This window comes from Prunus dulcis, chromosome 7, assembly GCF_902201215.1.
Source record: "Prunus dulcis chromosome 7, ALMONDv2, whole genome shotgun sequence".
In the NCBI taxonomy this organism is placed as follows: domain Eukaryota; kingdom Viridiplantae; phylum Streptophyta; class Magnoliopsida; order Rosales; family Rosaceae; genus Prunus; species Prunus dulcis.
In genome coordinates, this window is record NC_047656.1 from 11,284,875 (window position 1) to 11,307,454 (window position 22,580).

At 38.0% G+C, this 22,580-nt stretch overlaps 3 protein-coding genes and 1 pseudogene across 4 annotated transcripts; 3 read left to right on the forward strand and 1 right to left on the reverse strand.

The window, feature by feature from the left end:
- Positions 1 to 584: 584 nt before the first annotated feature.
- On the forward strand, positions 585 to 2,714 carry LOC117635365. The gene is made up of 3 exons (XM_034369695.1): positions 585 to 1,442; positions 1,544 to 1,617; positions 1,712 to 2,714. Exons 1-3 carry the CDS (start codon positions 585 to 587, stop codon positions 2,418 to 2,420), a joined length of 1,641 nt encoding a protein of 546 aa, XP_034225586.1. The 3' UTR covers positions 2,421 to 2,714.
- Positions 2,715 to 9,766: 7,052 nt separating this feature from the next.
- On the forward strand, positions 9,767 to 13,442 carry LOC117633987 (annotated as a pseudogene). Its single transcript, XR_004586729.1, has 5 exons — positions 9,767 to 9,897; positions 10,509 to 10,969; positions 11,096 to 11,370; positions 11,631 to 12,038; positions 12,976 to 13,442. The product of XR_004586729.1 is annotated as an NAC domain-containing protein 82-like (transcript).
- Positions 13,443 to 17,059: 3,617 nt separating this feature from the next.
- On the reverse strand, positions 17,060 to 18,001 carry LOC117633988 (RING-H2 finger protein ATL70). The gene has a single exon (XM_034367868.1). The coding sequence runs from the start codon at positions 17,775 to 17,777 to the stop codon at positions 17,271 to 17,273; it is 507 nt and encodes a 168-aa protein (XP_034223759.1). The 5' UTR covers positions 17,778 to 18,001; the 3' UTR covers positions 17,060 to 17,270.
- A 1,383-nt stretch (positions 18,002 to 19,384) lies between these two features.
- Positions 19,385 to 20,884, forward strand: LOC117634333. Its single transcript, XM_034368401.1, has 3 exons — positions 19,385 to 19,863; positions 20,162 to 20,266; positions 20,391 to 20,884. Exons 1-3 carry the CDS (start codon positions 19,543 to 19,545, stop codon positions 20,700 to 20,702), a joined length of 738 nt encoding a protein of 245 aa, XP_034224292.1. The 5' UTR covers positions 19,385 to 19,542; the 3' UTR covers positions 20,703 to 20,884.
- The last annotated feature ends 1,696 nt before the right edge of the window (positions 20,885 to 22,580 follow it).

Here is a 22,580-nt window from a genome sequence, read left to right on the forward strand (position 1 = left end):
TATACCTTTTTTTTTTTTAAAGAAAAAGAAAAGGATAAATTCCTACTAGTGGTTGAGTTCAAGAATCTTCGTTGTCATAAGCAGCAATCAAAGCGACTTCTTTAAACTCCAATATTCTTTCTCTTTTGGACTAGCGTGTGTGTGAGCTTCTTTGTAGAAGAAGACGAAGACACAACAAGTTGAACAAAATTACTATAAAAATTCAAAATCCCATTACCTATAAAAGCAAGAATGCATCAGGGATGTTTTATTGAGAGGGAGAGCTTCCTTCCTTTCTGTCTGTCTCTCTTTCTTGTTGCTGTAACAGCTACTTCTACATTTCTCTCTCTTCATTTTGCATATTTCTTTCAAACAATACCGTGGAGGGTGGATTCTAACACATGCTCTCGGTGACAAGGATAACTTTTCTTAACCACTCGAGCTACAAGTCTTTTGCAATTCCCAATTCATCCTTAATTTAGGTAACGTATGGAAACACTCTTGTGATTGGTTCATCCTTAATTTATATATATATTTCATTTGTTTTTAATTTTGTGATGGGTTAATGAACGACCTGACCAACTTATTAGGTGATAGAAAGAGAGATGGCTGAGCAGCAAATTCAACATTTCAGTCACAAGCATCCATTGATATTCAAGAAGGAGCAGAACGACAGTGGCTTGGTTTTTTGCTCAGTGTGCGAGGACCCAGTGCTTGGCTCAAGCTACACTTGCAACCAATGCAGCCCTGCCTTCATTCTCCATAAATCTTGTGCAGATAAACTAACTCCTGAGATACACAACCCGATCCACCCCAAACACCCACTTAGTCTCCACCCACCCCAAAATGGCAACTTCTGTAGTGACTGTTACCAACCATGCAGCGGCTTCATCTACTATTGTCATGTCTGTAAATTCGGAATAGACCTCAAATGCGCTTCAAAGTGGGAAAACTACTGTCATGACCACAAATTCACCGTCCTGAAGAACCGTACTATTAAATTCACTTGTGATGTCTGTGGCAAAGATGGCAACGTCGACTTATACCTCTGTGGCATCTGCCAGCTCATGGTGCATAAGAAATGCTCTTGGCTACCACGCCGTGTCAAAATAGGAGACCACAATCACAGACTCAAGCTCACCTGGCGCTTTGAAGACATTTACCCCAAAAAGCAACGTTTCTGCTCCTTTTGCAATAGACACATGGACCAAAGCCGCGCTGTTTATTATTGTCATGAATGTTGCAGTTATGTTGCCCACAATTCATGCGCCACCAAGGAGACCACTCCCGACGACGACCCCCAACATAAGAACAACCAAACAAAATCAGATCCAGCTGCGCAGATCAACCAAACAAAATCAGAACCAGCTGTTCAGATCAACCAAACAAAATCAGAACAAGCTGTGCAGATCAACCATTTTAGTCATCAACATCGCTTAACCCTCATCACTGATCATCATGAGGTATATAAAGATAAAGATAAAGATAATGATCACCTTGATGATAGAATATATACTTGTAATGGTTGCATGCGGCCCATCACTACTACAGAGGCCTTTTATAGATGTGCAGGACAAGAAGAGTCGTCATGTCATTTCTTTCTCCACTTAATTTGTGCCCAATTCGATCGAAAGAGGCGTTTTTCACTTCACAGCAAGCACGAGCTCACACTCCTTCCGAGGGCTCCTTCTATTGATGGCGTTTTTAGGTGTTACGTGTGCAATACTTTTAGCCAAGGGTTCGGATACTACTGTGATAATAAGGGCTGTGACGTCTACTTTATCAAGGAGGAAGGCTTCTACCTTGACCTTCACTGCAGTATTCTTTGGGAATATAATAAGTCTCTTAAACATGAGGCACATCATCATGACCTCCGCTTCATCATAAAACAGGGTAGTTCTAATCAATGTAAGGGTTGTGGTGCTTCTAAGCACATTGGTTGGTTCAGTTGTACTATTTTGGCATGCAACTTCAACCTTTGTATTCCATGTGTTAAATTACCTCTCACAGCCCGGCACAGATACGACGATCACCATCTCAAGCTCACCTATAGAGTTACAGACATGCTAGCTGAACATTATTGTGAAATATGCGAAGGACCACGAATTCCGAAACATTGGTTCTACTCCTGCTCAGATTGCGACTTTCATTGCCATCCTCATTGCATTCTAGGGAGGTATCCGCAAGTCAAGTTAGGGGGAGCTTATAAGCACGACACTCACCCACACCCTGTTACTCTTGTTTATAAGGAAAGGAGTGTCATTCCTTCTGATAAAAGGGAGCACATTCTTGATTGTCAAGCATGTGGTGAACCGTGTGAAGGGTTGGTCTGGGAATGTTCTAAGTGTAATGTCAATATCCACCGAAAAGGTTACTGTAGATCCACTAAAGAAGACAAAAGTGTCTCTGATTTGAATTCTGGTTTAAGGTTAAAGTCTTAAGGTTTTCAAAAATGGATAGAGAGAGAGAGAGATGGCTGAGCAGCAAATTCTACATTTCAGTGACGAGAATCCATTGATGTTCAAGGAAGAGTAGAAGAAGGATGGTCCCTTGGTTTTTTGCTTAGCGTGTGAGGACCCAGTGCTTGGCCCAAGCTACACTTGCAAACATGTCCTTTTTTTGTGTGCAAACAATGTCTATTTGAATCTATTTGATGTTTGTTTGGTGTGTACACAAACTCGGCCATCTCTCTGTCTTAAGTTTGATTCAGGTAAGAAGTACATGCATGTAACTAATGGTGGTCTCACATTAACGATCTACACACTTGCAACACAAAAACCTCTGATCTTGTTTCTCATAATTTCAACAAAATAATGGAAAATTGGGTAAAAGGGGTACTGAGGACATTTTCGCTAACTCTTTAATAAAAGGGAGAAGGTGAATTTGACCCCCAAAAAAAAAAAAGGAACGCATGGGAGCTGCAAAAATGTCCTCTATGACCAAAAATCAAGCGAAACGACTAAGTTTCTTGGAAATCGGTGTGGTGTTTGCCAAAGAGGCTCTATTGCCCAAGTTAGAGTTTGAGAAATACAGGAGTTTGTGGAAAACGATGGGAAGAATATTTTCTTTCATTGTGCTTTTTGTTTACAATATTACACATGTATATATGAAAAAGCTAGGAAAGGCTAAGGTTCCATTGGCCAGTCTAAGAGCTGATGGCCGACACACTAAAACCAGGAAAAAACTATGCCCCTAAATTAAGGACGTGTAAAATAATCACTAAATCAATCACAGCTAGCAGCCACCAAGCTAACCTCACAGCTAGCAGCCACCCATACGTCCAATACTCCCCCTCAAGCTGGATCAAAGGGATTAATTGATCCAAGCTTGGACAGCAAGCGTTGAAACTGAGTGGAAGCAAGAGACTTGGTGAAAACATCAGCAAGTTGATCATGGCTCCGAGTGAAGGTGGTTTGAATTACCTTGGACTGAACTTGTTCACGAACATAGTGACAGTCAACTTCAATGTGTTTGGTCCGTTCATGGAACACGGGATTGGAGGCAATATGCATAGCTGCCTGATTGTCACAAAAAAGAGACATAGGTTTGTTGCTCAAAAAACCCAAGTCTGAGATAAGGCTCTTGAGCCAAATGAGTTCACATGCAGTGGAAGCCATGGCTCTATACTCAGCTTCAGCACTTGAGCGAGCAATTACATTTTGCTTTTTGCTCTTCCATGTCACAATGTTTCCTCCAACAAATGTGCAGTAGCCTGTAGTGGATTTTCTATCAATAGCATTCCCTGCCCAGTCAGCATCGGTGTATGCCATGATTTGAGTATGACCATTGTTCTTCATGATAATTCCCCGACCAATGGAGCCCTTGAGGTATCTTAGAATCCTTTTAACAACATTTAAATGAGCCTCAGTGGGTGCATGCATGAATTGGCTTACAAGACTAACGGCGTAAGTTATATCCGGTCTAGTAATGGTGAGATATATAAGCTTACCCACCAGTCTTTGATAGTAACTTATATTGCTGAGAGGCTCTCCTTCCAAGTCCAACTTCAATTTGCTATCAAGAGGTGTACGGGCCGGTTTGCAATCTATCATCTTCACTTCTTGAAGCAAGTCAATCACATACTTCCGTTGACTTAAAAACAGTCCCTTGGGAGAAGTAGCCATTTCAATCCCAAGGAAGTATTTTAACACTCCTAAGTCTTTAATGGCAAATTTCTGATGAAGAGAATGCTTAAGAGTGTTAATCTCATCAATATTATCACCTGTGATGATAATATCATCAACATAGATTAGAACAACTAATTTGCCAACTGAACCAGTTCGAACAAACAAGGATGAATCAGCATGACTTCTCTTGAAACCAAACTTTTCAAGTACAGAGCTCAACTTGGCATACCAGGCACGTGGAGATTGTTTCAATCCATAAATGGATTTGTGAAGCTTGCAAACCATACTTGAATTCTGTGCCTGTGGATGACCAGGAGGTAATTGCATGTAAACTTCCTCTTCAAGGTCTCCATGCAAAAAAGCATTTTTTACATCCATTTGGTACAACGGCCACTCATGATTAACTGCAACAGATAACAAAACCCTCACTGTACTCATCTTAGCCACAGGAGCAAATGTCTCCTTATAATCAACTCCAAACGTTTGAGTAAAACCGCGAGCCACCAACCTTGCCTTGTGTCTTTCAATTGAGCCATCAGAATTAAATTTGGTTTTGTAGATCCACCTACTGCCTACCACCTTCTTTCCCTTTGGAAGCTGGACTACACTCCAGGTTTTATTTTCATCCAAAGCCTTGAGTTCTTCTTCCATGGCTAGCCTCCAAACATCTTGAAGATTGGCTTCTTGAAAATTCCTTGGTTCACTTTCATTTGACAATTTACTGAGAAAAGCTGCATGGGAGTGAGAGACTTTGGAGTAATTTACAAACTTGTGAATTGGGTACCTTACATTGAACGTTACATAGTCTTGTAGCCTTGATGGTGGATGTCTATCTCGAGTTGGATTCCTCCGAGGTTGAGATGGGATCATAGTAGGTTCAGCTCCACTCTCTTCTATAGATGATGTGTCATTGTCATGAGGAACAACTTGTGCTTCGGAGGCTTCAGTTTCATCTCCAATAATCACGTTGTCAATATTGGTTGCATGAGAGTCACTGTTGTGAGGTACTGAATGAACACAATCACTTGTTTCGACTGGATTTGGTAATGGAAAGAAATCCAGTAAGTGCTCCCCCTGACGATTTTGATCTGATGGTTTGTTGAAATATGGTTTGATCTCATCAAACCTTACATCTCTTGAGACAAATAGCTTCCTGGAACATGGATTGTAACATTTGTAACCTTTTTGAGTGGAGGAGTAACCCATGAAAACACACTTAATTGCCTTGGGATCAAGCTTGTCTCGGTGATGGGATTGGATATGAGCATAACAAGTACATCCAAAAATTCTCAGATGGGAAAGGTTAATTTTTTTTGTTTTGCATGACCTCATATGGTGATTTTGAATCCAAAACCCGACTAGGCAATCTGTTGATGAGGTAGGTAGCTGCAAGAACTCCTTGAGAACAAAACCTCTTAGGCACATTCATTTGTAACATTAGAGCTCTGGTTTTCTCAAGTAGATCCCTATTCTTCCTTTCGGCAATTCCATTTTGCTGAGGAGTACCTACACAACTTGTTTGATGTATAATGCCATGTGTGCTCAAATAGTTAGTCATATTTTTGGATGTATATTCAGTGCCATTATCAGACCTTAGTATGTGAATTTGAGACGAAAAATGGTTCATGACAAGATTATGAAAATTCTTGAAAGCATCCATGACTTCACTTTTGAATTTTAGGAGGTACAACCAAGTGACTCTTGAAAAATCATCAACAAAGGTAACGTAGTACCTATAACCATCAAAAGACTCTAGAGGTGCAGGTCCCCAAACATCGGAGTGCACTATCTCAAAAAACTTGCTAGCTCTAGATATGGAAGAATTAAATGGAAGTCTAGTAAATTTTGACAAATGACAGATTTCACATACAAGTGAGGATTTGCATAAGCTAGGGAACAAAGTAGACAAAACAAATTCTGAGGGATGTGCTAGACGTTGGTGCCACAACTGATGTTCTAGATTTGAACTGACTTGGAACCCTTTTGGAACATTAAGGTTCTTTGAAAAATAGTACAGCCCATTTAGGTAGTGACCTTCACCAATCAGCTTCTTGGTGGCTAGATCCTGAAAAACAACATTGTGAGGGGAGAAAATTGCACGACAGTTGAGAGAATTTGTAATCCTTCCTACGGACAGCAATTGAAAAGGAAATGATGGAACATATAATGCTGTGGACTCAACACTATCTGAAATCAGTTTAACTTTCCCTCTACCTAGAACGGGTACTCCTCTACCATTTGCTATAGAAACTAGTGATGGTGTAGTGTAGCTTTCAAAATTGTATAGCTTTGAATATTGATTTGTCATGTGATCAGTGGCACCTGAGTCTATAATCCAAAAATCATGAGAATGACTAACATTTAGAGCAGTTGAAAGAGCACACATAATACCTGGAACATCTCCTTGAGGTACACGATTAGACTCAGCTAAGAATCCTGCAAACTGCCCAAGGAGAGCAGTTTGATTTTCTCCCGTCAATACTTCGCTTGTGCTTCCTTTTTTGGTGTGAAGATAGGCTGAGAATTCATTTATCAAGTTAGCCGGATTGGCTGTGAAGTTCATCAGCCCATCAATTGATGTAGCAGCAGCAGCATGGTTTTTGGTTGTATGTGATCTGGTTTGTGAGCCCTTGTAGTCTCTTGAAGGCTTGTTCTCAAACTTTGGCTTCAACTCAGGGTGTAATATCCAGCATCGATCTATTAGATGTCCAATATTATTGCAGTGTAAACACTTCAGATCTGGCCTTTTTCCCTTGTACACTCTATCTCCAGATGACTTGTGGTTTGTCACAAAAGCTCTAGCCTCAGACACACTAGATTTGATGTCAACATTCATGACTTTCCTACGTACTTCTTCTCGCTGGATAGTAGTGCAAACACTTGCAAATGATGGAAGTTCGGGGTTCATTAGAATATGGCTTCTAAGATCTTCATATTTAGACCCCAAACTTGCAAGCAAATGAAAAATTTTGTCTTCCTCAGACCTCTTTAACAGTATGGCAGCATCGATAGTATGTGGTCGATACATATCTAGTTCGTTCCACATATTTTTCATGCAACCGAGATGATGAACAAAGGATTTATCACCTTGTTGGATACTTGCAAGATTCCTCTTAAGTTGGAACACTCGAGCTGCATTGTTTTGATTGCCATACATATCTTTGACTGCCTTCCAAAGGGAAAGAGAAGATTCTGAAAAACTGAAGATCTCAGACAGCTTAGGATCCATGGAGTTAAGGAGCCACGACATGACCAGTTGGTCTTTGCACAGCCATGCTTCATACTCCGGAGACGAATCTTCAGGTGCCTCAATGGTTCCATTAACAAATCCGAGTTTGGATCTTCCTCCAAGGGCAAGAGTTACTGCTCTAGACCATGGAAGATAGTTAAACTCATTTAACAACACAGAGCACAGTCTCTGGTTTGGGTTGACTTCAGCTTCTGGAAAACGAGAAGTAGGTGCTGTGAAGCTTTCAGCTTCAGAGCCAAAAAGATTATCTTCTGCCATTATTGAATGGCATGTACAGAAGAAACAAAGGAAAAAAAAATGGAGATAGCATGTATATATGAAAAAAGCTAGAAAGGCTAAGGTTCCATTGGCCAGTCTAAGAGCTGATGGCCAACACACCACAACACTAAAACCAGGAAAAAAGATGCCCCCAAATTAAGGACGTGTAAATCAATCACTAAATCAATCAAGATATTTGAAAACTAAATAATTATACTAGAAAAAAATGTTAAACACGGATATCTTCTTGTATGCACAATCTTGGTCGCCCCCTCTTCGCCTCAAGTCATCAGCATATCAACTAATGAAAGCAAAGTCACTGGTGAATGCCAAAGGTATGGTTAGCAACTAGACAAAGACTAAACAAAAGCTTTGGGGGGCTGCGACATGTCTCCTAAAATTTCAGTAAACTGATGTCAAATCCCACAAACTCTGTATAACTGAGGTGTGTATCATCTCTAGCAAGGCTCGGATATAAGTTCCCGACATCTTCAGAGGCGTCGCTCATTTGCGCCATAGATTTTGGTGGCTATGAATGAAGAAAAAATAATAAAACCCATGAATTCTAAAACGGATTTTGGTGCCATTCAATTATACTAGCTGCAAACACTAAGTACACATACAAAAGCAAAAGGAAATGATCAGCATCATCATTATTTCCAGGGGAATGTAGAGACCAATTTCATTCGGGCACCTAACCCAATCTATTCCTCAAATAGGAACCAAAAAGGGGATGCATATAGATTTCTGTTTTGAAAATGTTTGTTTTCCATATTTGTCAGAACATCAGGAGAATGACTATCAATCACGCTTACCTATATATTTTAATCATTCAGCCATAGCCGTGTAAAAAATGAAATCCATGACTCTGGCACTGGCAACTTTGAACTCACCTGATTTTCCCTTGTTGAGTATTTGAGTCTCCTCCTCAATTATCATCTGCTAAACACATCTGTTCACATGTTCATAAGAAGTAATTAGTCTCTGATCTAATCCATTTGCTGTTAGAGAATTCAAGATTGTACCATGGAAACCAACTAACTACAAGGGCCATATCTTTAGCTCACATGTTCAAGTAATGCGCAACAAAATCCAGTGAACACTCGTAATCCATTGTGAAGGCCATTATCTCCATTCAAGACCTTCAGTTTCATTTTGTGAGCAGCCTGAATCGAAGCACCAGTGTATTATGCTGGTGGAATTCGGATAATTGGAAAGCATATATACTCCTCCCTCCCCAAATCTATTTTCCTTTTCAGGAAAGAGAAATGAAGAATGAAAAATGAAGGCAACCTCATCTAAGTTCAAGTAAAAATGAAGGCTTTCAGAGAAATTTTTCGTAGGGCTAACGAAAATGTCTGTGGCTATTAACAGAAGCAAATAGCATGGCACAACCGAATATTTCAAAACCTCACAATCAAAATCATCCGTTCGCAAAAGAAAGAACTCAGAATTTATAGAAATTTAAAACTATAATGAAGGCAATTTAAGGAATGATAGGTGAACCAACAAGGCCTTTCTCCGTGCTTCTGATTTATCCATTGATGGCAAAGAAGGTGTGCAACTATCACAACAGCAAAACTGAGCTCATTTGCACTGAACACCAGCTTCAGCTGCTCGGTGAGCTATATGCATGAGATGTTGTTTCTTATGCCATTACCCTTTGTTTCTCATCGCCTAAGCCTTTTCGTCCCTAATTTTTCTCAAGGAAAAATCTTGGTTCCGTAAGTGCAAGGCCTCATTCCACTTTACATACAACTGACAATTTGACATGCGAACATGAACTTTTATTGACGGGTTAATTTTATTTGTGTCGGATTGTAATAGTGATTTAAGGATGAATGACTTTTACCATTAAGCATTAAGGGCTCGATTATAAAACCTTATAAGGAAATTTTTTTTTTGAGCAAGCTGGTTTTGATTTTGAAGTTGGATTTTTTTTTTTCCTTTTCAAAAACTGGATAAATTCAAGAAAATTAATAGCTAATTGGTTGATTTCATAAAATTTCTTAACTCATTTAAATCACATGACCAGGGGTTTTGGGCTACACATAGCCCATCTACAGCTGGGCCAGGCTTATATGATGAAGGAAACATTTTTGGGCACAAAATAAATAAAGAAACTATGGCTATGTTTGAATCTTCCGTGATTTAAATACCCCTAAAACCACTGAAGAACCAGAGTCGTCACCTGTAGCTTATTTCACTCCGCGCTTCGAGTCTTCTTCCCATTCACGCCATCCTCGCTCGTTCAACCCATCATCCCATTTCTCCCATCTTCAGGTATAGCTCTCTCTCTTGATGGTACGTTTCAGTTGATCCCAGTTCTTTTTTTTTTTTTTGAAAAAAAAATATTTAGACATTTGATTGTTTTTCCTGGTTTCGTTTTTTATTTTCGAATCAAAAGCGCTCTCTCTGTACTAGCTGTTACGTCGTACGTGTCTTAGTTTATATTCAAGTTAGGGTTTTGCCCTCAGTTCAAGTTTCGTTATTTTCTTTGGCGGGCTAGCGTTCTGTGGGTTTTCAACGTGGTTTTCAGTTTTGTATTTTTCGGATTCTATATGATTGTTTCTATGGGTTTTTTAGATGATTCTGATGACTTTATGATCTGGGTTTGACTTTAAGAAAAATATATTTTATTTTAATTTTGATAAATGGGCATCATTCATATATAATTTGTATGCGGGGATATTTAAAAAGTGATTACCAATTAGGGTTTTGAGGTTTCGCATTTCAATTTTGATGGGGTTGGTTTGTCTTGAAAGCTTTTATATACGAAAAAAATTGTTCTGATATGCTCTCTCTCCTGTGCTGTGTTGTTTAGTTTTCTGTTATTTTTCCTTCAGTTTTCTGCTGCTTATTCTGAGCGTATGTCTGATAATGTTGGTGAACAGGGTCTTCATTGCGCATCCAAATGTCTTTTGATCTCAACAACAAACATTCATCAATTATTGGACAATTTTATTTTATGAACCGAGGGAGGCTGTGGTGTTCGCGCAGAATCTTGTTCCGGCACTGGACTTGACCTAGTTATTTTTTGGGAGGGGCGTTGTTTATAATTGTGTTCTTTTTGTAACCTCTGCTTTACTTGCTGTTTACTTTTAAGAGACATTATTTTCTTCGCATATTGTGAGGATTTCTACATTGGGGATTTAAGGCTATTGTTAGATAGTTGAGACTTTACATTTGGATTTTGTGATGAGGAAAGCACCGTTGCCTCCTGGTTTCCGGTTTTCTCCAACTGATGTAGAGCTTGTACAATATTATTTGAAGAGGAAGGTAATGGGGAAAAGGCTCCATTTTAACTTCATTGCAGAGGTCGACATTCACAAGTATGCTCCTTGGGATCTTCCAGGTATTTGTCATTCTAATTTCTCTTCTTTGTTTTCTTTACTGTCATTGACCTTGTCATTCTAATTAACCTTGGCTTTCCTTCTTTGTCTCATGTAGTTTCTGATTGTGTTGTGCCTTTTATTTTCAGAAAAATCTTGTTGGCAAGGTGATCTAAAATGGTACTTCTTTTGTCCGACATCAAGGAAGTATCCAACTGGGGCTAGAGTGAAACGTGCCAATGAATGCGGTTACTGGAAGGCCACGGGAAAGGATAGATCTGTTCTTTACAATGGTGAAGTTTCCGGGTGGATAAAAACATTGATCTTTCATACAGGTCGAGCTCCAAAAGGAGAAAGAACAGATTGGGTTATGCATGAGTATAGGCTTGAAGCTAAGAACCTGGCTGATAGTGATGTGCTCCAGGTAAATGACACTCTTCCTCTCACTATTTTGTATCCTTCTTTGGTTTTAATAAAATTAGTCCCACACTCTGAAACGATTTAGTATTATACTCTCCTTCTGTAAAGCTTGTTATTCTTTAATGTTTCATATGATTAGAATTTTTTCATGCTGCTGAATTGGACTGATAATTTTAGTTTTCCTTACTTCATACAATTTGTTAGTAGCTTTTCATGGCTAGTGGGTTTATGTTGATTAAGTTTTGTGGCTTTTTGATGTTGCAGGACTCGTATGTGATCTGTATGATTTTCCAAAAAGATGGGCCAGGGCCTAGAAATGGTGCAGAATATGGTGCACCCTTTAAAGAGGAAGACTGGACTGATGATGAGGCTGAAATTTGTTCAGAAGCAGTCCCACATGCAAACATGCCTGGGCCAAACCTTGTGGTGCCAAGCAACTATAATAGTTCCATCATCACTAGCACACATTCCCTCGAGGGTATACACATAGGTCCTTCATCTGAATCGTGCATATCAGATGCTTTACCACCTTCTTGCAATGTTCTCCAATTGGTTTCCAGTAATCATGTTACAATGGAGAAGCCTCATGTTTCCAATGATGATATCATGTCAATGTTGAATTGCTTTACTGAAGGAAGCACTTCCTTAATGAAAGAAAATGACAGAAATGAGGTGTGTAATTCTTCCCTCTCTTTTTTCTATGTAGTATATATCATTCCTGATAATAGCAAAGTGGAAATGCATCATAATCTAATTGAGATAGGTTTATGTTGTGACACTTTGCTCATGCCATAGCTTTCCAATGCATATGTGCTAATGCGGCACAATAGAGTTGGGTTAAATTTCGGTGAACATAAGTAATTTGTATTTTACTTTTGTCATTGATGTCATCCAGGTTGTTGAAAGAGACAAATTAGCCTTTTTTTCCCCTGATGAGGGTCTTGGCTCTGCAACTTCAGTGCATCTGTACTTTGCCTTATTTCCTCTCTCTCTCTCTCTCTCTCTCTCTCTCTCTCTCTCTCTCTCTCTCTCTCTCTCTTTATTTCTTTTGGTCTCCTTCATCAACCTAATTGGTTCCTTATTCTTATTTCATACTGCTTTTGCAGATGTTTGGTGCTTCTCTTACTTTTATTTTTTGTTTTTACTTGTCAATTGATGGAGGGTAAATCTTCCTACTCTTTATTCATGGAGAAATGATATGTTATTATCCTCTGCTGATGGGGAGATCTCTCTCCTTGTTTTTTCATTAAGTAATGATCTTTTGCTGCCTATATTTGCCTATAGCTATAATGATAATGTGTGGAAGCTGGGACTACGGACTCACTGTTAATGATTATAGTGCAAATGTTATTTCTTGAAGCTAGAGTTTCAAACTAGATGGCGTAACTTGAGAAGTTGATGGTATTGAACTTTAATTTTGAAAATTTCTTTTTATGCTGGATCCTTTTGGATGTTCTTATATGCACCTATAAGAACATTAGTACACATAAATTACGGAAGTAATAGAAATATATTACTTTCGTAAGTACATTAGTACACATAAATTATATTGCAAATGTTCTTTAAACTTCTAAGGTATGCTAATGTAAAACTTGTTCACGGTTTGCAGGAGCTTGGTAATGTTATTCCTTCTGGAAATGCTTGTGCTACACCTCATGTCAATAGTGATGATATTTATGAAGATTTAGGAGACTTGGGCAAGCTGGCTAGAGTGAGTGAAGATGGTTATAATTTCTCCACTGTGCATAATTCAATCTGTGCTCCTGCTCAAATGCTGCTAGGTGACAATGAGCAATTCTTGGAGCTGGATGATCTTGGTAGATCCGTTGAATTGCCATGATTCGACATATACTCAGCCTCTGTTCAGTCAGCCATGTACTTCGATGGGAGATAACTGAAATTATTATTGCTGACTTTCAGAAGCTCACCTTACCAGACACATAACGTTGACTTAATCATTGCACATTCTTTTTCATTGTTTGAAACGGAACAGAATTAAAAATTGTGGTGCCATATTGTATTACAATGCATTTTTCATTTTATGTCTATAATCTTCTACGAGGGTTTACGCTTAAACTAGGCTTGCGTTGTGTACTTGCGCAGTGTTTTGTTTTTCGGGGTCGATGTCGTTTGAGGTTGTGACTTGGCTTACGTCCACTGCATTTTTTTCTTTGTAATTTGGATGCATAGTAAGAAAAAAGAGGAAAATAAGGTCAGAGTTAATTACAAGTAAACCTACAACTACGAGGTTACAATCTCAATGGCAAAGCCAAAGCTGATTTCCAATCTCTCCCTCCGATGCTCACTGTGTTGGGCCAAAACTGATGTCCTGTAGAAGTCACAATCAAATGTAAATTTTTCATCGATAAATGATTCTTCATAAAAGTGATTATTAATATGAATGATTCTAGAATCATAAAAGTGATTATTGATATGAATGATCCTTCATAGAAGTGATTATTGACTAATCTAAAATTACTCTTAAATTTTGGTACTGATTGAAAAGTTCGTAAATAAGTTGGTAAATGGATTGCCATGTCATGTGCCACATGTGTTGGTATCCAAAAATTGATAAATAAGTTGGTGCCCGTAACGTTATTGTGAGCCTCCTGGTATCGTGGACTTGGACCACAATCCTGGACAATCAATCGCTCAACACTAGGCCTAGAACTCGATCTTGGACCTTGAGCCCCAAACGCTATCACTTACCCTAGGATAGAAACTCGAGCGGACCCAACCTTGAGATTCAGATTCCAAGAGCGTTGAGCCCCAACCCAAATAATAGATTGATATTTCATTTCTCGTTGATTTTGCATTATATTTTTTTTTTCCTTTTTCAGCCATTAGTTCCAGGAAAACATATTTATCCCCAAATATATATATAAAAGCGAAAAATAAACAGAAGTGGAAATTTCATTTTTATGTTTTGGGCTTTGCCCTGTACTTCGAACAATCGCAGGCAGTCGAAATCGACGCTACTCGTCAGGTAGGGACCACAGAGTCTACGCTGGGCTCTCACAGTGGCCTCAGTAAGCTTGTCCAGGTAACCCCATAGAGACTAACTTGTACCTGGTATTGGTAGACATGTTTTGTATTTGCAGGCATGCTTTATTGTTTTCCTGCTTCTAATTCGTTTAACTTGTTTGTGGGTATTGATGCTTATTTTCTTGGTTGATTCCAAATATTATCACTTCCAAGATCAGTGTTTTATTGCAATTTCGATCGCTTTCCGTAGCTATGAATTGTACAGTAAATAAATTGGTACCCAAAGGAAAAAAAAAAAAAGTAGTTGCATGCTCAATATATGTAGTGATTCATGGCTTCATAGTTCATGCTTGGATTTCTAAGGTTGAATTAAACATTTGAGCTATAACCCCTTTTCGTGTAGTTGGTTGGCAGTGTTATACGATTTGCAAATTCAGTTTTTTGTTGTTGTTGGGGTAGTAGAGGGTATGTTTTCGGTTTCCTTTTCAGAAGAAAAAGATCCGTGCGTCTGAAATTTGTAGATGGTAGCTGTGGTGGAACTTGGGATCTACTTTCAACTTTCAAGTTGAGATTTAGAATGGTTAATGGTTAATTGTCTTAGCCACTAGTCAGTAGACAGTGAACATGAATGCCACATTATATTAGAATAGGAAGCAATGTTTCCAGTTGACCAGGGAACACAAGGGCACCCACACCATACAAAAATAATTCATGCATGATGGTGTGCAAGGTCTCTTACACTATGACATTGACAGACACGACAATACTATGTTGCTATAAATGTGCCAAAATTGGAATCCAAAGCACATGTATTCAGAAAAGGAAAGACTGGATGATGATATGCATGATAATTGCGCCTACAAATTTGATCATTAATCGGCAAAGGTAGCTGGTAAATGGAGCCCATGGACACAGACAGTAGTCTGTAGTCATTTTCCTTTACTGGATCATGTGAATTGGATTCTAAGTTGTGCATTGATATAGGCTTAGATGCCCTTTACCTGCTGGCTTTGAGTTTGAGGAGGTTTCAGATGTGCTCAAGATACCATCACCTATCTGGTTGCATAAGAAACGGAAACACAAGTGGGACCGTGTAAATTATTGAGGGAGACAGAGGGGTAGGTAAAGTTTTGATATTCCAGAAATGATCAGCCAGAATAAACAATGAGGACACCGTATATGTGATTCTGCATGTGTTGAGGCCCATTTTTAGTTATTTGAAGAACTGGTAATGTCGTGGGTTGTCATAACACTAGAATACACTCTTCTTGTTCTTTGATGAAGTGGAATGGAGTTTATGTGGTAAGGGGTGGGAGCAAATCTAGTATGGTGCATTCATACAGCATCTGCTGTGGAGCTATTATAAATGAATTAAGTTGGCAGAATCCGCTAGAATTTATTTATGGTAGGTATCTGTATTTGTAGTACTTTATTATTATTATTATTATTATTATTTCAGAAGGAGGTGGGGGAGGTGTTTCAGATTTATTGCCCATGTATCAAGTTAAACCCTTGTTGAGGGAGGACCTAAACATTGCTATTGTTAGATATATTTTTTAAAAATTTCTGCACTTATAAGGAATCAATGTAATATGATTTTCTTCTGCAAAATTAGGGGGTACTTCCACGTAATAGTTCGAAATTTTTTTTATGTTAATTGTTGGACTAATACAATTCCTCTTTTATTTGGCTTATAATTTGAATTACTCTCTTTTCTTGTTTGGTAAGTACATCACATGTAGAGGAACGCTTCTTTGATATTACTTCAGTTCGTGTTTCACGATCTGTTTTCCATCTCGTCTTATTGGTGCTTGAGAGGTTATTTGGAAGAGAGAGATGGGGGTGAAGGTGAGGGATTGTGGCAAGCTGTTCAACTTTTTGTAGAACTTATTAGAAGCTCTAAAGAAAATATGGAGGAGCAAAAGGCATATAATAAAGAGAACTTCTGCACGTTAAAGTGGCCGACGATGGTCTTGTTTCAATGAAGCTCTGGAGGTTGGTTTTCAGGATGGACAGAGAAATCATGTATTCCCATTTCCATCAACAAGAGAAGTAAAGGAAATTGATGGGTTTCTTTATGAGGGATTTAATAATATAGGAATTTTTCTGTCCACTTAAATAGGTTTTGCAACAAGAGCATGCCTCTTTCATATTTTTCTGAATAGAGTTGCTATAAGGCTCACCAGAAAGGTCTTTGCATCTTGGAGGATAAGGTTCTGTTGTCAGAAGGAATGTCACTGGCCCCATCAATTTCAGTTGTGCTATTAAAGGCTTTAACAAGGGTGACCTGTATTAGTAAATGACTTACCTAGTAGTTTCTTTTATGATATTCATTCAGGCTGGTAAGATTTAGGTACAGATCTGCTTAGATATTAAATTGAGTCATATTTGTACTTACTGGACCTTCCTAATCAGGTTTAATCTGCAAATGTTGAAATCTGCGGATGATTAAATACTAAACTGCCTTGCATCTATGTTTCATCCCAAGTGGATTGCAGGATTCTTCCATGGAGGTTTTTTTTATTTTTTATTTTTAAAAGCTTCTGTAAATTGTCATTACCCCATTTGATTCATCTTCTCATATGTCTAACCTAATAGTAATTGACACCTACTACTAGCTTAACCCTCTGCAATGTGTACCTTGCAGGCTTGCACATGTGTTAGAATTTTGTAGCAGTTTCTGTTCCTGCCACAGGAAACCATGCTTTTAAATAATGTATAAATCCCAAAATTATTATGAATTCTTACAACCAGATCTCAAGCTACATAAAAGAAAGAATTGAAGAAAGTTTCACTATGGAAGAGCTCCATCAACATTTGGGAGAACTTCGATGATATATGCTAATGACTTTTCTGTATATAAATAATGCAAAAACACCCCAAAATCAAATCCATGCTCCCTTCACTCTATCCATTCCATCAGTCTCGCCTGCTTGCCAATGGAACCACCTCTGCCAGAGGAGTCGACAGAGGTGTTGGGATTGGAGATGTTCTGCAGACGGGACAGGTGGGATGCAGCCGCAGCCACGGATCAACACACTTGAGGTGGAAGAGGTGTTTACAATCCGGCAGTAGACGGAGTGTATCGGTGCCCTTGTAATCAGCAAGACATATGGAGCAGCAGGAGGCAGTGGAGTCTGTCTTTTGGAGCTTGGCCTCGGAGTAAAGCATCTTCGGGTAGCTCTCAATGGTGCTGTCATCAAGTCCTATATCAACAACAAAGTTTTGCAGGTCAGGTGGATCAAGGATGTTGTTGTTCCTGTGTGTCGCCGGGGCAGGCGGCTGCTGAGTTCTGGTGCAGAAGTAGGAAGCAAGGGTGATGGTTGTGATGAGCAGGAGGATGCCAACTGAGACACCAATGCCATAACCAAAGCCACCAATGTTGTTGGAACCAAGGAAGCCACCAGAGTCACTTGTGTTGTTCATGATCTCTCACCTCCTTGAAAAAGAAAAGCCAAGCAGGTGGGATTGTGATGGAAGAAGTTGCATATGATAGAAGCTGTTTTGGTTTGGTCAGCCATGGCTCAATGACAAAAGAGTTGGTTATTTGGGGAATTCAAGTTTTGTGAAGTCAACTGCTGGATGAGGTGGAGAGAGAGTATTGGTGGAGTTTTAATTAAGGGAAGATGCAGTTGGTCCTAAGTAAAGAGAGAGAGAGAGAGAGAGAGAGAGAGAGAGAGAGAGCATGTGATTACATTATGGTTTTTCTGTACGTTTGATTATGTTATGTGTCTGCAAGTTTTTGAAGGTCAACGTTTCTGGTTTTACCTGTTGTCTCTTATGGGTAACGTCTTTCTTTAAAGTAAGCATCTGTATTTCCTATATAATTGATGAAGTAATTTTTTAATTAATTATATCTCTTTTCTCCATCAACTCACAACAAATCATCATCTGTATATCTGATGCATGTAATTTAATTTTTTTTAAAAATTTTCTATCTCAATAGGCGTGTAACGCACGTTCCATGCATTGCAAGGTTAGTTGGTGTTTACTGCTAATATATTTTAAGGCTGATTTTATGTGGCCACAACAAGTTGATCATAAACAGCTATGTAGCCTCATAGGTAACGCATTTTCTTCTTCTGTCTCTGCCAAGATATGAATTGGAAGTTAGCACTTGTTTACTTGTTTTTATTGGTATGAGCCTTGTCATTTAACAAAAACAAATTATCTGGGCTCATCATGTGTGTGGTTGGCCCTCGTCAATGGATGCAACTGTTTGTTTTTTAAAATTTCATTTTCAGTACAAGATGCAATTGGTTCTTTATATATATGGGTGGTAGTAGCATTTCGAATCATTCCCCTACTTTTTTTGGGTGCTTTTCTTTGTACCTATTATGAATTATGAAATTCGATGTGGATTCATTGAAAGGCAGGCCGAAGCTACCATATTAGTTTCACGAAAGATATTTCGATGTGGATTCATTGTTGGAACAGAGAAATTCGAAAAATTACCCAAACTATATCAAACCCGTCGAGAAAAAGAACAATCAATAAACAACTATAAGCATCTAAAGGAAGCAACCCATGAAGTTCTATAAACATCATTCAAAAAAAATATACCGAGTCAAATGAGCTATAACTTTATGTTCAAAGAAAATGTGTCTCGGTCATATATTACACCAAACATAATTTCTCTAAAAAGCTATAGATTATTTGACAAATTTATAATTTCAAATACCTAAGACCAAAAACGCATAAAACAAGAAAATTAGATATCTTTTTGGACATTGCTTGCCGTCTTTTTTAGAAGACATTCTTTTTTCCTGTAAATTATAGATTTAACACATATAAAAAGATATTTCATTAAAAAATACAAAAAATAAATTTATATACACGTATTAAAATGTGATTGACAGAAAAGTAAGAGTTTCTGTTTATAAGAGGACATAAATATTTTCTCTTTTTTCGTTGATTGAATATCCACTTAACCTTTTATTTTGATCAAAAGCAATTGATGTTTCATGTTCATGTTTAAGGTTTTGGGCCGGGGCAAAAATTCTTTATTTTGAATGCCCAATTTAGAAGTGTAATCTAATCCCAATCATCACACAGATCCAACGGTTGCTATTCAATCTCAGTTTCCTCCTACCGCTGGATCTCACGTCTCCAACTCCGCGTCCACTCAAGCACAACTCAACAAACAAGTCATCTTCTCTGTCCTCCAAAAATCCCAATCGCCGAATCAACCATGGCGGTTGTTGGCCCATGGACGACGACGAGCTTGATCATCGCGATAATGATGATGACCACGACGGTGCGTTTAATCGACGGCAGCAACAACAACCACGTGTACTCTCCTTGCGCGGACACGAAGGTGGAGAGGTCCGACGGTTTCACCTTCGGGATTGCCTTCGCATCCAGGGACTCCTTCTTCCGAAACGGCAGCGTTCAGCTGTCTCCCTGCGACTCCAGACTCTCTCTCTCCAACGGCAATTCCCAGATCTCCGTTTTCCGCCCCAAGGTTGACGAGATCTCTCTCCTATCCGTAAACTCCTCCTCCTTCACTGCGGTTCGTTCTCTCTCCTCTTATTTCATTCTCTTTTCTATTTTTTTTTTTCTCTCAATTGTTGGTTTTAAAGTGCTTTGTTTAGTAAGATGGAAATTGCAATTTTATATTTATTTTGCTTTAGAAGTTTGCAACATCAGACGAAATTGAAACTTGAACACCCTCCCAGTATCAAATTTAGATTAAAGTTTCAAACTTTACTTAAAAAATTTCTGGTTTTTTATTAGATGTGTTTGAGTTTTGGCATGTTTTGAATTCAATCCAATTGATTATATTTTTTGGGTTTTTGAATAATTACCAGGATTCTTATGGCTATATGGTTGCATTTGCTGGGAGAAAATATGCTGCAAGGTCCATTCCTGCTTTTGTTGCCAATGCTACCTACACTGTCACCAGCTTTACCCTTGTAAGTAAATACACTCGAATTCGAATTGAACTTGGAACTGGAATTGGAATTTTTTTCTTTCTAGTCATTGTGATTCTTGGTTTAAGCTTATATGGTTGAAGTGAGTGAGATTTGTGTTATGCAGGTTCTTGAGTTCAACAAGGGGAGGCTGCAGAACCTGTATTGGAAAAGGGATGGGTGCTCCAAATGTTCAGGGAGCACCGGCCTTTTTTGCCTCAACAATCAGGACTGTGCATTCAAGACCTCCAGCTGCAAAACCCATGGAGGCTCTGTGGACTGCAGCCTTGGGATCCAATTGGCATTTTCCGGCACAGACAAGCACCTTTCAGTGCTTAACTCATGGTATGAAGTGGAAAACCTCAGGCAGTACTCACTCTATGGTCTTTATTCAAATTTGAAGGGCTCTCTCACTAGCCAGTATGACAAGATTTTCTGATGTAGACTTTTGTGCTAAGATCTTACTACATAGATCCACCCCAGTAGGTTTCATCATTTACTTATTTGTGTTTCAGATTCAGACAAATATTTGTTGTAAATTTATTAACTTTGAGGATCATTTTGTGATTGCTGAAAAGAGATATCAATGTTATTACATGTGTGTTCTGCCTGTTTGTGACACCCAACTTTTTGGTTGTCTGGTTTGGAATTGTTAGTGTATTCATGGTTCAATTTGCAAAATTGCTTCTTCAGAATTGGCCAAATTAGTATTAATCACTCTTTTTATGTACTAAACCATAAAATGATTGATATTGCAACTAAAATAAAATTATAATATAAGAATATGTGATTAAGCACCTAGTAGTTTAGGGTATGCCCAAAAACCAACTCAGTGCATTAGAACCATAACAATGTTAAAATACATAATTTAATTCTAAAATTTCACATATTAAGATCCCAAATTAATTTCTCAAAAAATCTTGAATTACAAATATTTTAAAACAATAAGGATCAGTTCATTGACTGATTTTAGTCTCTCCCAATATCTCAATTTTTGTAGTTGCAAATTTGTTGAAACATGCTTTTTACGAAAAAAATCCTTATTTATCTCATCTTAAAACTGTGATACCCACGTATATATGGTTTTCACATGACTGGGACCACACATGTTATGTTCTGTATGAAAAAAATTGTGTTCGTATGAGATTAATGATCAATGTATCAATTATAAATGGAAAAATATATAATTGTGACATTAACCATAAAGATGGCAAACCTGTCCTGTCATAATGATGTTAAAGCGATCGTAGAAAAATTAAATCCCTTTAAATTAAGGTTTGTTGACCTATTTGATAATTTGAAAAGGCTTATTTGTTACTTTAATAATTTATGCCTAAACATAGTTTTTAATTAAATTATTGCAATGTTATGGAAAAGAATGAAAACATATGAAAAATATCTATGTATTTATTAGTTGAAAAGAAAAAATATATATATTTTAAAAACATTTTCAAAGTAGATTTTGTTTTTCCAAAGGAAAATTAAATGTTTTGAAGAGCCAAGGTCAACTTACTAGTCTTTAAGAGAGAGAGAGAGAGAGAGAGAGAGAGAGAGAGAGAGAGAGGTGGCAGCTTTGATGACTGAGTTTGACAAGACTATTGGAGAGCGTTTTAATTATGTGACTTATCTATTTTAGCATTTCAAAATTGTTGAAGAGGCTGTTGGATATGCTCTTATTTTTTATTGCGAAAGGCCTAAAGTATGGGCATGGAAGGACAAAGAATACCAATGAGCTAAGCACCCACCATGATTGCTTTCTGTTGTATGGTTTTGTAAAGACTATCAGTTGTAAATAGGGGTGTAAGTTGGATTGGAAATGACATTTAGATTCGAAAATTTCCGAATATGGCGAGTCCAAATCAATTTCGACATACGAAAGTTCCAAAATCCGAAAACTCCAAAAAAAATTGGATTGGCATTGGAAAGTATTTCAAGATTCCCAAAATTCCGAATTCCGAAATATATTGAGGGTTCAAGCTTAGACTATATATAATGAATAGTTTCATATTGAATTTCATATGAATTAATGATCAAATAGACATAGACAAGCTATTTCACAGTGGATAACAACATATAATTGATAGCATATAATAGTTTTTTGAGCTTTTTCATATGATTTTTCAATTTTGAGCCAATTTTAACCTTTCAAATTGGTAGTCATGTTTAGAATTTTCAATGAGTTTCTGAAACTTCCCAAAAAGAAATCGAAATACGTAAGTTTGGAAATTTTCCAATAATTCCAAAAACTTTGAGATTTCCGAATTGGAATGGATGTTAAAATTCTGAAATTCTTTGGAATGGAATTGGAAAATAATTT

What these genes read in the sequence shown, in the direction of transcription:
- LOC117633988 (XM_034367868.1), bottom strand. Translation starts at nt 17,777, where the DNA reads ATGAACAACACAAGTGACTCTGGTGGCTTCCTTGGTTCCAACAACATT.
- LOC117635365 (XM_034369695.1), top strand. Translation starts at nt 585, where the DNA reads ATGGCTGAGCAGCAAATTCAACATTTCAGTCACAAGCATCCATTGATA. An exon ending in TCATCACTGATCATCATGAG is followed by an intron (nt 1,443 to 1,543) that starts GTATATAAAGAT and finishes GGCCTTTTATAG; the next exon opens with ATGTGCAGGACAAGAAGAGT. An exon ending in CCAATTCGATCGAAAGAGGC is followed by an intron (nt 1,618 to 1,711) that starts GTTTTTCACTTC and finishes CAATACTTTTAG; the next exon opens with CCAAGGGTTCGGATACTACT.
- LOC117634333 (XM_034368401.1), top strand. Translation starts at nt 19,543, where the DNA reads ATGGCGGTTGTTGGCCCATGGACGACGACGAGCTTGATCATCGCGATA. An exon ending in ACTCCTCCTCCTTCACTGCG is followed by an intron (nt 19,864 to 20,161) that starts GTTCGTTCTCTC and finishes AATAATTACCAG; the next exon opens with GATTCTTATGGCTATATGGT. An exon ending in CTGTCACCAGCTTTACCCTT is followed by an intron (nt 20,267 to 20,390) that starts GTAAGTAAATAC and finishes TGTGTTATGCAG; the next exon opens with GTTCTTGAGTTCAACAAGGG.